Source organism: Bison bison, unplaced genomic scaffold, assembly GCF_000754665.1.
Source record: "Bison bison bison isolate TAMUID 2011002044 unplaced genomic scaffold, Bison_UMD1.0 scf7180017864500, whole genome shotgun sequence".
Classification (NCBI taxonomy): domain Eukaryota; kingdom Metazoa; phylum Chordata; class Mammalia; order Artiodactyla; family Bovidae; genus Bison; species Bison bison.
In genome coordinates, this window is record NW_011495059.1 from 685,498 (window position 1) to 696,558 (window position 11,061).

Here is an 11,061-nt window from a genome sequence, read left to right on the forward strand (position 1 = left end):
GGCGGCGAGTGCGGAAAGCCTAGCCTAGATCCCAAGGGCGCAGGCGCAGAGCGGCGGCCCGCCGGAGGGCGGAGGTTTGCTCCAGCGAGCTTCAGTAAGGGTCGCGGTACTGGGAACGCGGGACTGGAGGGTCGGCGCTGTTTTATATGAGAGTTTCTGTCTCCTGGGAGACCAGAGGGGACATCCAGCTGCAGGGCGGGCAGGTTTAATGATGAGAACGGGAATACGACTTAGTTCTTTCTGTTTGATAAGCCCCGCATCTATGAGCGCCACAGTGCCAGACTCAGGATGGGGCGGTGATCCTTTAGGGATGTTGGACCTTGTCAATCCAACCAAAAAATAAAAAATATAGGACTTCTCTAGTGATCCATTGGTTAAGAATCCTCCTTGCAAGGGAGGGGAGGCAGGTTTGATCCCTGGTAGGGGAGCTAAGTTCGCACTTACCAGGCAGCAACTGAGCCTGCAAGCCGCAATGAAAGATCCCCATTGGCGGAAACTAAGATCCTCTGCAGCCAAAACAAATTTAAAAATAAAAAATATAGACCGTTTTGAGGGAGCTCTGAGGGGCTGGAGCTGGGTAGACAGGCATCCTCGTTGAGCAGAGAAGAGAAAAAAGAATAGATCATTAAGGCCAGGGCTGGAGAAGGGCTTTTGAGCCGAAGGAATTGCGTTTGGAAAGAGCCGTCGCGAAAATGAGAAACTAGAGGGCGGTGACCACAAACGGGCCAGGCTTCTCCCCAGGGGAGCACTTGGTGGCTGCCTGAGGGAGCATGGATGTGTGTGCAATGCACCTGTCTCGCTGGCTCAAACTGATGAATGCAGAGACTTAAAGATTTTTGTTACAGTCTTCAGCAGGTGCAGAGTTTTAGGGTCTTAAAACACACACACACACACACACTCTTTCTTGTTGCCTTTTCTCAGCTACTGTCCCTACAAAGTTAAAGAGTAGAGAAGAGGGTGCTTGTGATTTCTCTTTCTGAGGATGCTGTCTTTCGGTACAAAATTGCGTAAATCCTGTTTGCAGTCAGTGTTTGCTAGAAAACAAAAAAAGTACGTGCCCGAAGAACTGCGCGCTCTACTGGAGACTGTAGAGAGAGCAAGGGCCCGAGAATCAGCGGCTTCCAAGTTCAATTCCTGGCTGTGCCTCGTAGGGCTAGGTGACCTTGGGCAAGTCGCTTACTATCTCTGAGTGAGTGTTTATCTGTAAAATGAGATTAATAATTTCTAAATACTGACGTAATGCATATGGTAGATAATGCATATGAAGCTCTGTGCTCAATAAACAGGTGTGAACAAATCTGATATTAAACAGATACTCATTTTTAATGAATATTCATAATTTTTTCATTTTTATTTTCTCTCCTGGTGAACATTTTGTGATTTTGCAGTCTTAGAACAGATAGAACCTTTGGGTGTTTCACAACTCATAGCAAGTTGTGTACTTTGACAATACTATTTCCATTTCTGATGATTCGCGCTCTTGCTTTTGGCTCTGGGAAGTTGGGGGAATTTGGGCCTCTCTCTCATCACGTTCGACACTTGTCTCTTAGCGGACACTCTTAAGATGTAAATCAAATCAGAATGTTTCTTTCAGAATTCTCAGCACATGCCAAAGGGTAACTAGCTCTCCTTGACCCAGATTTGATTCCCAGTAGGTCATTGTGGTGTCATCGATGTGTTTTCCATGGTCTTCCAGCTTCATCCTCCATAATTCCTGGGGCAGGGCGCTGGGCAAACAAAAATGTAAGGCAAAGAGTGGGACTGAGTTAAAAGGAAAAGCCAATAAAATCACTAGCACACACTGATGTTGAAAAGAATGAAAGTTCTCCTCTTGTCCCCAGCTAATAGGACCACCCTGAAGCAGGTGATGAACTACGGTGAAAAGATTTCTTCACCAAAATAAGGCAGTATAAAATCCATCAAACAAGTGCGGAGTGTCCTGGACTCGTGTGTGTTATATGCTCACATTCTGTCCGGTCAGAATTGCTTTTAGAAATGGCTAATCACTAGGCCTGTACAGACCCTGCCTGGGCTCCCTATGGCCCTAGACTTGACAAGCATACAGAGGTATATGAGGTAGAGGTGTGTAAAAAGTGTTAGGTGCTCCATGCTACCTGACTCTGCAACTGCATGGACTGTACCCGCCAGGCTCCTCTGTCCATGGAATTCTCCAGGCAAGAATACTGGAGTGGGTAGCCATTCCCTTCTCCAGGGGATCTTCCCAACCCAGGGATCAAACCCAGATCTGCATTGCAGGCAGATTCTTTTCCATCTGAGACAGAAAAGGGAACAGAGAATTAACTTGGCAGCCAGGCTCAGACCGTGAGCATCCAATTGAATGCCTCCTCTTGGAAGACCCCGTTTCTCATTACCTGGCTTCTTCCAGCCAGTTCCTGGCTTGGCTCTGCTTAGAGATTTTGACAGCTACTCTGCTTGGACCTAACAGCCAGAGTGAGAGGCAGACCAGCACAAAAGTTACATGTGAGAGCCCCAGAGTAAGTTTATAGGGCTCCAAGTCCCAACTCTGGCCCTTATTAGCTCTGTGGCCTCTAGGAAAGGTACAGCTTCTCTGTGTTTCTTCATGGGTAAAAAGGAGATTCCTACCTTAGGGTCATTTGGATGAAAGCTGGTAACAGACATGAAGAAGTCTAGCACAGAAACTGCATCAGTGTAGGCAGGTGTTCTGAAGCTGAGTTTGAGCAGTTAACTCTATTGACCACAGGATTTTTGCAGAAACTAACACCTGTGGCTGGCGATTTGTTTTGTAACTGATACTGATACGTCTCCTATTAATAACACGCAGGTGACAAAAGATATACTAACACGTCTCTGGTCAAAAATGGGTTAAGCAAAAGAAGGAGTGATTAACACTATCAGAAGCTCTCAAAATCATTGGGAAAACTAGAGAGGGAGAACCCAGGATTCCCAGGGATGACACTGCAGCACGGATGTGATAAGGGAACTGGTGCTGCCAATAAGAGCATCGCTGCCACTTCTACACCAGGAACTCAGTCTTGTGGGCTTTGTTATCTCAGCAGCCACATGAAAGAGAGCTCCCAGTTCCTTCCTTGAGCCAAAAATCTCATAACAGGTGCATCCTGAGGCCACATGCCTGGCCCGAGCTCCAGCAGAGGCTGGGAAAGTTAGTGTCTAGCATTTTCAGCTACTTAACTGGAGGAAGTGAATTGCCTCCCATCATGGCTCATAAAATAGGAGATTCCCTGACCGGGGAATAGATGCCAGGGGAATAGGCCGGGGTTCAGATGCCAGGCAGACAAACCTAATAAATGTGCAATACCACCCACCCAAAGAAAGACATCATTGACATAGGAAAAAAAGTGGATGTTGGGTGATACCTTCTAGGCTTGTTGCGCCTTGGTCATTTTACACATTGAGATCAAAATCCAAACACCAAGAGATCCTCTGGTTAAGAGGTGCTGGTTGCCTACCCAACATTTTCCCTTCTCCCTTAGTGTCAGAACCCCTGCGTTATTGTGGGGAGTCATGTGCCCAGTTAATTGGACATATATCCCATCCTCCAGTGCAGGTAAGGTGGCTGGCTAGTGAGATGCAAGCAGAAGTCATTGGGTGGGGCTTCTCGGGAAGCTCTGTAAAGGTGCCCTTTTGCTCTTTCCTCCTTTTTTTCCTGCCCAGGACCCAGAAACAGTAGCTAGAGCTCCAGTACCATCTTAGGATAATATAATAATCCTAATAGTAGAAGCCACTTGCCAAGAATGACAGAGTGGAAATACAGAAAGCCTCTGATGACCTATCGTACCAGCTCTGGATCACCTAACACCGTCCTTCTTTTATGTGCTGGCGGGCGGGTGGGGGGTGGGGGGAGGTGGGCGGAAATCTTATTTAAGCCATTGTTAGTTTGGGCTTCTGTGACCAACAGCTGAAGGTAATTCCTTACAGATTTCAGGCTGGCTTTGGTGGTTTCACGGGAGCTTCTCTTCTAGCAATCCAAGATGGCATCATCATCTGGCGCATAGGAGAATCCTAGGAAGGCACTTGAGGCCCCAGAGCTGCTCGCCATGGTGTCAGGAGTGCAGCCAATGGACTTTGACACAGCTTCTTGCGTGAACTCTGGGTCAAAGTGTTTCAAGTCAGCAGGTCCTGCCTGTGAATATAAGCCAACGATGAGAAGGGAACACTGGGTCAGAGCTGCCAAAGGAGCCCAGAGCCCTGAGAGAGCTGTTAGATCTCCCCTCTGAGTGCTCCAGGGGCATCCTTCTTTAAGTGTCATTTTTTCATGCATTTACACTAGTCATCATGTTCCACAAGGTCCAGTAACCATTTACCAATTCCTCTACCTGCTGGCCCCCTGCCTGCTCTACATCAACCCTCAATATGCTGCCGGTAGATTGTGACATGATGAAAGTATGAATCAAGAACCTAAAAATGTGCACAACAGATTCAGAGAACAAATGAGTGGTTACCAGAGAGGAGAGGGGCGGGAGGAAGGGCAAAACAGGTGAAGGGGATTAAGACGTACAAACCACTAGGTATAAAATAAGTTACAAGGATGTAATGGACAGCACAGGGAACATAGTGAATAGTTTATAGTAACTCTGTATGGAGTATAATATATACACATATCGAATTACTATGCTGTACACCTGAAACTAGAATAATATGCAAGTCAACTAACCGTGGTGGTGGAAGTGGTTTAGTCGCTAAGTCGTGTCCAACTCTTGTGACCCCGCCAGGCTCCTCTGTCCATGGGATTCTCCAGACAAGAATACTGGAGTGGGTTGCCATTTCCTTCTCCAGAGGATCTTCCCAACCCAGGAATCGAACCTGGGATTCCTGCATTGCAGGCAGATTCTTTACCAACCAAGCAATGAGGGAAGCCCAACTAACTATACCTCAACAATAAAAAATAAAATATATTCACATTCTTTGACTTGGTAATTCCCCATCTGGAATCCATCCTGAAATAATCGGAACTCTGGACAATTTGCAGCAACATGATGGACCTCGAGATTGTCATACTGAGTGAAGTCAGAAAGACAAATATATGGTATCGCTTATATGTGCAATCTAAAAAAATGATAGAAATGAACTTATTTACAAAACAGAAAAGACTCACAGACATAGAAAACAAACTTTTGGTTACCAAGGGGAACAGGGGAGGGATAAATTAGGAGACTGGGATTGACATAGACACACTATTATATGAAAGGTAACTAATAAGAACCTACTGTACAGCCCAGGGAACTTTATTCGGTGCTCTGTAATGACCTATATGGGAATGGAGTCTAGAAGAGAGTGGATCTATGTATGACTATTTCACTTTACAGCAGAAACTAGCCTAACATTATAAATCAACTATACTCCAATTAAAAATTTAATTAAAAAATAACTGGACAAAGACATGAACTTAAAGTTATTAATCCATTATGATAAAGAAAAAATGGTAATAACCTAAAGTTCACCGTTAGGAACATGGTGGAATAAATTACGTTACCGACATAGGGTTGAAATATTATACAGCCACTTAAAATCATAGTCTTCTGTGACTTAGGAAAATGATGACATAGTTTTAGCAAAAAGAGGGAGGAGATGAGATCTATCTATATACATGAATTATGATCTCTGTTGGGGGAGATGATATCTGTATCTGTGTATGAACAATGACCTACATAAAAAACAGAAAAAAATATCTGAAACATGCCACTGGTGCGTGCTTTCTCTTGGGTGGTGAGATAATACGCTCTTTCTTCTTAATGCTTTAAATTTATTTTATTTCTTGGTCGTGCTGTGCAGCACACAGGATCTTAAGTTCCCTGACCAGGGATCAGACCTGTGCCTGCTGCAGTGGAAGCTTAAAGTCTTAACCAGTGGACTGCCAAGGAAGTCCCTCTCCGTGATGATTTAAATGTCTCTGTTTTACACACTTTCTACAATAAATACATGTCATTTATTACCAGGAAGAAAGCTAAACATAGGAAAAAAAATTGTCACAGGACTCGGCTCTGTCTGGGTGTGCTCCATGACACAGAACACTTTAAAAGCTGTAAAGCGCTTTGCCATGAGGGTTATTGGTATTGAAAGTAAAGGGAGGCAACCTGGCTCCTCATACAGAGCTGAACTGGCAGTCAGGACTTCCGGGTTCCGGACCCAATTCTGCCTCTGGCTTACAGGGTAGCCTTGAACAAATCACTGAGCTTCTTGGACCCTCGGTTCTCCCATCTGTAGGAAGAGGCCAGGCCAGGATACCCTCCCCAGGTACCCTCCAAGCTTCCACCAGTCCTGGGAACCCAGAAGCCAGAACGTGATGGCCTCTTACCACATTTGGGTTGAAGGGTGGAGTCAGCCTCTTGTGGAACAAGTCATCCCAGTTTATGGGGCTGAAGAACACATGGCTCTTTATCTCAAGCTGTGGGAAGAAGGTGATCAGTAGCAGTCCTCTCCATTGGCGCTCCCACCCCACCCCACATGCCTCGGAGCTCCAACTGTATTGGCAACCGGTTGTCTAGCCCCAAAATCTTTACTAGGAAGGTAACTTGCTGGCTGGTTTCCTGGAACAAAGGAGTGTCTGCAATAAGACCTCTCCCCTTAGCCATTATCTCAAGCCCAGACCTTTTCCCTGTAGCATCTGTTTATTCCACAGCTATTTATAGAGCACCTACCCTGTGCCGTACTAGGCTGTAGAGGTATGTCAGTGAGAAAGAGAGCAGACCCTGCTCTTGGAGGGTCCTGGGGAATCTTACTCCACTCTCTCAGTGCATCCGGACTCTTCCAGAATTCTTTTTTTTTAAAATACACTCTTTTTTTAAAAGTCTTTATTGAATTTATTACAATATTACTTCTGTTTTATGTTTTGGTTTTTTTGGCTGCAGGGAATGTGGGATGTCAGCTCCCCAACCAGAGACTGAGCCCACATTCCCTGCATTGGAAGAGGAAGTCCCAACCATTGGGCCACCAGGGAGATCCCTCTTCCAGAATTCTAGACAGAGAAATAGACGAAATCAACTCACTAAGGAAGATTTGAGAAATAAAGCCCCAAGAAAAGCTGCAGTTTCGCAAAGATCCAGAATTAAGGATTCAGCCTTGGGCATGATTCATCTCTTCTTTCCTAATCCAAACTAATGTTGACAAAAACTTCCGCCTTTTCCAGCAGAGCCCTCCCTCTCTCTATGTCTCTCAAAGAATGATTCTCTAACTCTGTGTATCTGAACTCCCTGGGGAATTGTTAACAAGCCAGATCCAAACTATTTCTAGAATACCCACAAAACTGGTAACGCTTGTTACCTCAAAATTTTAAAAACTAGGTAGCTGAAGGGACTTTTTCTGAATATCCTTTGAATCTTGATCTATGGGAAAGTACACCTTATTTTAAAAATCACATTTTTTTAGGATGCAAATTTCCTCTGGGAAGGAGGGACCTGTCTTCATGAAAGCCTTTTCTTTAAACTGTCCAGGGATGGGTAGGCAAAAGCCTTAAATGTTGTTAAACTTCACGGTATCTGGCATATAGGATAGTCTGTACACTTAAAAAGCACTTTCTACATGGCAGGCACTAGCCTAAGTGTTTGCTTATGTTATTTGACCTTCATAAGAGCTACGAACTGGGTGCTGTTACTATACATGGGAAGAAACGTGAAAGCAGGGGCTTCCCAGGAGGCTCAAACAGTAAAGAATCTGCCTGCCAAGAAGGAGACATGAGAGATCCCCTGGAGAAGGGAATGGCAATCCACTCCAGCATTCTTGCTTGGGAAATTCCACGGGCAGAGGAGCCTGGCAGGCTACATTCTCTGGGGTTGCAAAAGACTTGAAGGTGACTTACCAACTAAACAACAACAAAGAGAGCTTAAGCCATTTATCCTGCCTCTAGTGCTTGGTGGAGAAAGGATCTGAATCCAGGCAGTCTGTCTCACAGTTCATGCAATCCCAACTACTTCGCTAGAAGAACAAACTTCTATGGAGAAAAGTACTGTGATCTTCTTATAAATCCAAATGATCTTTTGTTGAGTAGAGAATGTATGATTATTTTTTAAATTTTGCTCTATTTTTTTTTTAAGCCATGAACTTATTTGGAGAACAGACTGTGAATTCTTCATCTCTCTATTCAGATGTCCAGCCTGGGTCCTGGCAAGGGGGAAGTGCTCAGATATTTGTGAAAAGCAGTTTAGTTTGCTCTCTGTACAGAAGCCAGAGGAATTTGTCAAAACTTAACCGGGAGCCTCCACTCTCCTGCTCAGCATATACTGATTAATCAATTGTCTAATTATCTCTCTCTGCCTTGCTCCTCCTGCAGGACTTTTGCACACGCTGTGCCCTGTGTCTGGGATGCCTCCTCCCAGTTCTTTCCCATCCTTCAAATCTCAGCTCACTTGTCACCTCCTCATAGAGGACCTCCCTGACAGCGCCAGTGTGAATTTCCCCCATTATTGTCTATCTCTGCTCATAGTTCATGTCTTTCTGAAACAGGCCGGAACCTGGGACCCTTTACCGGAGTGTCTCCACTTGAACTTAGACAGACACCCAGAGAACTGTCTCATCCAGCAACAGAATACAAAGAAACGATAAGGGATGAAAAAGAACTGCACGCATGCGCAGTTGGGACAGATTAAGAGCTGTAAGATACAAAAAAGCCAAAAACCAACTGCCCCTTCTGGGGTGCTGGGAGAAAAAGCAGGGTACTGTGCGTGAACCCTGCACACAACACCACCAAGGGGGTGGGCAGACCACCTAAGCCACTTCTGCCTGACCCCTAGATCTGCCCTTACCCTCACCCCATATAATGAATCAGTCCGCCCTCCTTGGAGAGCCAACAAGGGCATGTGTTACTTATTTCTGCTCCCTCATCCTACCGCACAAGCCCCAGTAAAGACTTGCCTGCATTCCTGTCTGGCCTCTTAGCATAGTCACACTCTATAATAATTTATGTTTGTTCGTCTACCTTTCCCTCATAAACTTAAGGGCAGAGACCCAGTCTAACAAATCCTAGCATTTAGCTCAAAGCCCAGCACATAGTAGGTGCTCCATAAATATTGGTTGACTAGAAGCGTTAGATTCAAGGAAATAAACAGCAGCAGCTGTGAATCTCTGAACGGGTGAACTAGCGGTGCCTGGCTTTAGGGAACTGCTAGATGTGTGACACTGCTTCTGGGCTGCCTCAGCAGGAGGCTGAGAGCCCAGCACTCCGCTGGCAGGTCACCTACAAAATCTGTTTTGGAGCCCAGCCGCTGCCTCTGGTCTTTGTGGAGCAGGGCTTGCAGGAGGTCGCAGGCAGCCACCGTCCGGCCCCCGGGAATCCGTAGAGGCTGATGCAGAATATTCTCATACATCTGGGATACGTCTTGGCTGTAAAAGGGCGGCTGGTGAGAGAGAGGCAGAGAGATGGGAGGATCATCCATGCTAAAGTGGGCACAGTTCTCAGAGACACTTGGAGCAAAGCGGGGGGGCAGCTGGAAGGATTCAGCCAGACTTGTGTCTTGTGCCATGGCTCACATGGCAGAGTGGAGAGAGACAGAGACCTCTGGGCGTCCAGCACAGTGGAGAGGCTCCAGGGAAGGCTGAGAAGTCTCTCCCCTCCAGCGTGAGGCTTGTGGACCTCTCCAGGTGCCCCCTCTATCCCACGTCTCTTAATCAAGCTTGTGCACCAACTTCGCATTTTGCAAAGTTAACAGTTTCTCATCATCATTTTATTCCAGCCTCATATGATGGTTATGAGACATATTGTCATTTTTCAGACGAGAAGCACAGGCAGTCTAGGATTGGATCCAGGGGCTAGTTCTACCACCTCCCATTACTGTGACCTTTTTGAGCCTGTTTCCCCCTTAGTAAAATAAGAACAACCTCATTTCCTGCAGTGCCCGCGTCCAAAGGCTGTTTTGAGGCACCAAAGGAGTAACAGATGAGATAGTATATTATAAAGTGTGGAACTGACTTTATTGGAAAAAAATATACTTCATCCTCGTATTCATGTTTGCATCACCCTTTTTGAGCTTGTAGAGAAGAGGTGGCTCATTCAACAACTTGAGGAGCCTGAGGAGGCCACACAAGGGAGAGATCCACCCCCCATCTCTTCCAGAATCAGTCCTACCCCACTCACCAGGCCATGTAGCATCTCGTAGAGCACCGCTCCCAAGCACCACCAATCCACTGCCCGATCGTAAGGCTCCTTACGGAGCACTTCTGGAGCCAAGTACTGTTGAGAGAAAACACACTTATTTGAAAGACACTCAGCTTCCATCTCCCCGTTTGTAAACAAGGTACTTGGAGGAAAAGATCACCAGCAGCTGATTATGCTGTGATATTTACTTAACTGTGCATGTGTTCATTCAGCATCAGTTCATCAAAGACCTGCTTTGTGCAGGACCCTTTGCCAGTGTGCTGAGGACGTAGAGGAAATCTGGCTGGACTGCCCTGTACAGATGTATATGTTGTGTACCACACAAGAGCACCAGCCAAAGGGGTAAAGAGGGTTGCAAGCCTGGCTGTGATCAACTCACCAAACCATAACCCTAGTACAAGACTGTATCTGGCAACTTGGGTGCACGTGTGCTAAGTTGCTTCAGTCATGTCTGACTCTTTGCGACCCTATGGACTGTAGCCCGCCAGGCTCCTCTGTTCATGGGATTCTCCAGGCAAGAATACTGGAGTGGGTTGCCATTTCCTTCTCCAGGAGATCTTCCTGACCGAGGGATCAAACCACATCTCTTATGTCTCCTGCGTTGGCAGGCAGGTTCTTTACCACTAGCTGCACTTAGGAATCCCCATCCAGCAACTCACATATGTTTAAAGGGAAAACTTGGGGCTTCCCTGGTGATCCAGTGATTAAGAATTCACCTGCCAGTGCAGAGGACACAGGTTCAATCCCTGGTCCAGGAACTAAGATCCTACATGCCACAGGGCAACTAAAACTGTATGCCACAACTCCTGAGCCCATGTGCCCTAGGGCCAGGGCTCTGCAACAAGAGAAATCACCCCAATGAGAAGCCCAAGCACCACAACAAAGAGTAGCCCCTGCTTGCTGCAACTAGAGAAAGCCCATGCGCAGTAATGAGCAGCAGCCAAAAATAAAATAAAATACAAAATAAATAAATA

At 46.1% G+C, this 11,061-nt stretch overlaps 1 protein-coding gene across 2 annotated transcripts in view; it reads right to left on the reverse strand.

Moving 5' to 3' along the window:
• Window positions 1-1,299: 1,299 nt before the first annotated feature.
• Window positions 1,300-11,061, reverse strand: part of SGK2 (serum/glucocorticoid regulated kinase 2) — a 25,432-nt gene continuing 15,670 nt past the window's right edge. For both annotated transcript variants that reach the window (XM_010829133.1, XM_010829134.1), the window contains exons 11-15: window positions 10,067-10,162; window positions 9,174-9,329; window positions 6,296-6,385; window positions 3,917-4,123; window positions 1,300-1,727 (exon numbers count right to left, since the gene is read on the reverse strand). In XM_010829133.1, coding sequence (XP_010827435.1) covers window positions 3,959-4,123; window positions 6,296-6,385; window positions 9,174-9,329; window positions 10,067-10,162 — 507 coding nt within the window. In that variant the 3' untranslated portion in view covers window positions 1,300-1,727; window positions 3,917-3,958. The remainder of the gene's footprint in view (window positions 1,728-3,916; window positions 4,124-6,295; window positions 6,386-9,173; window positions 9,330-10,066; window positions 10,163-11,061) is intronic.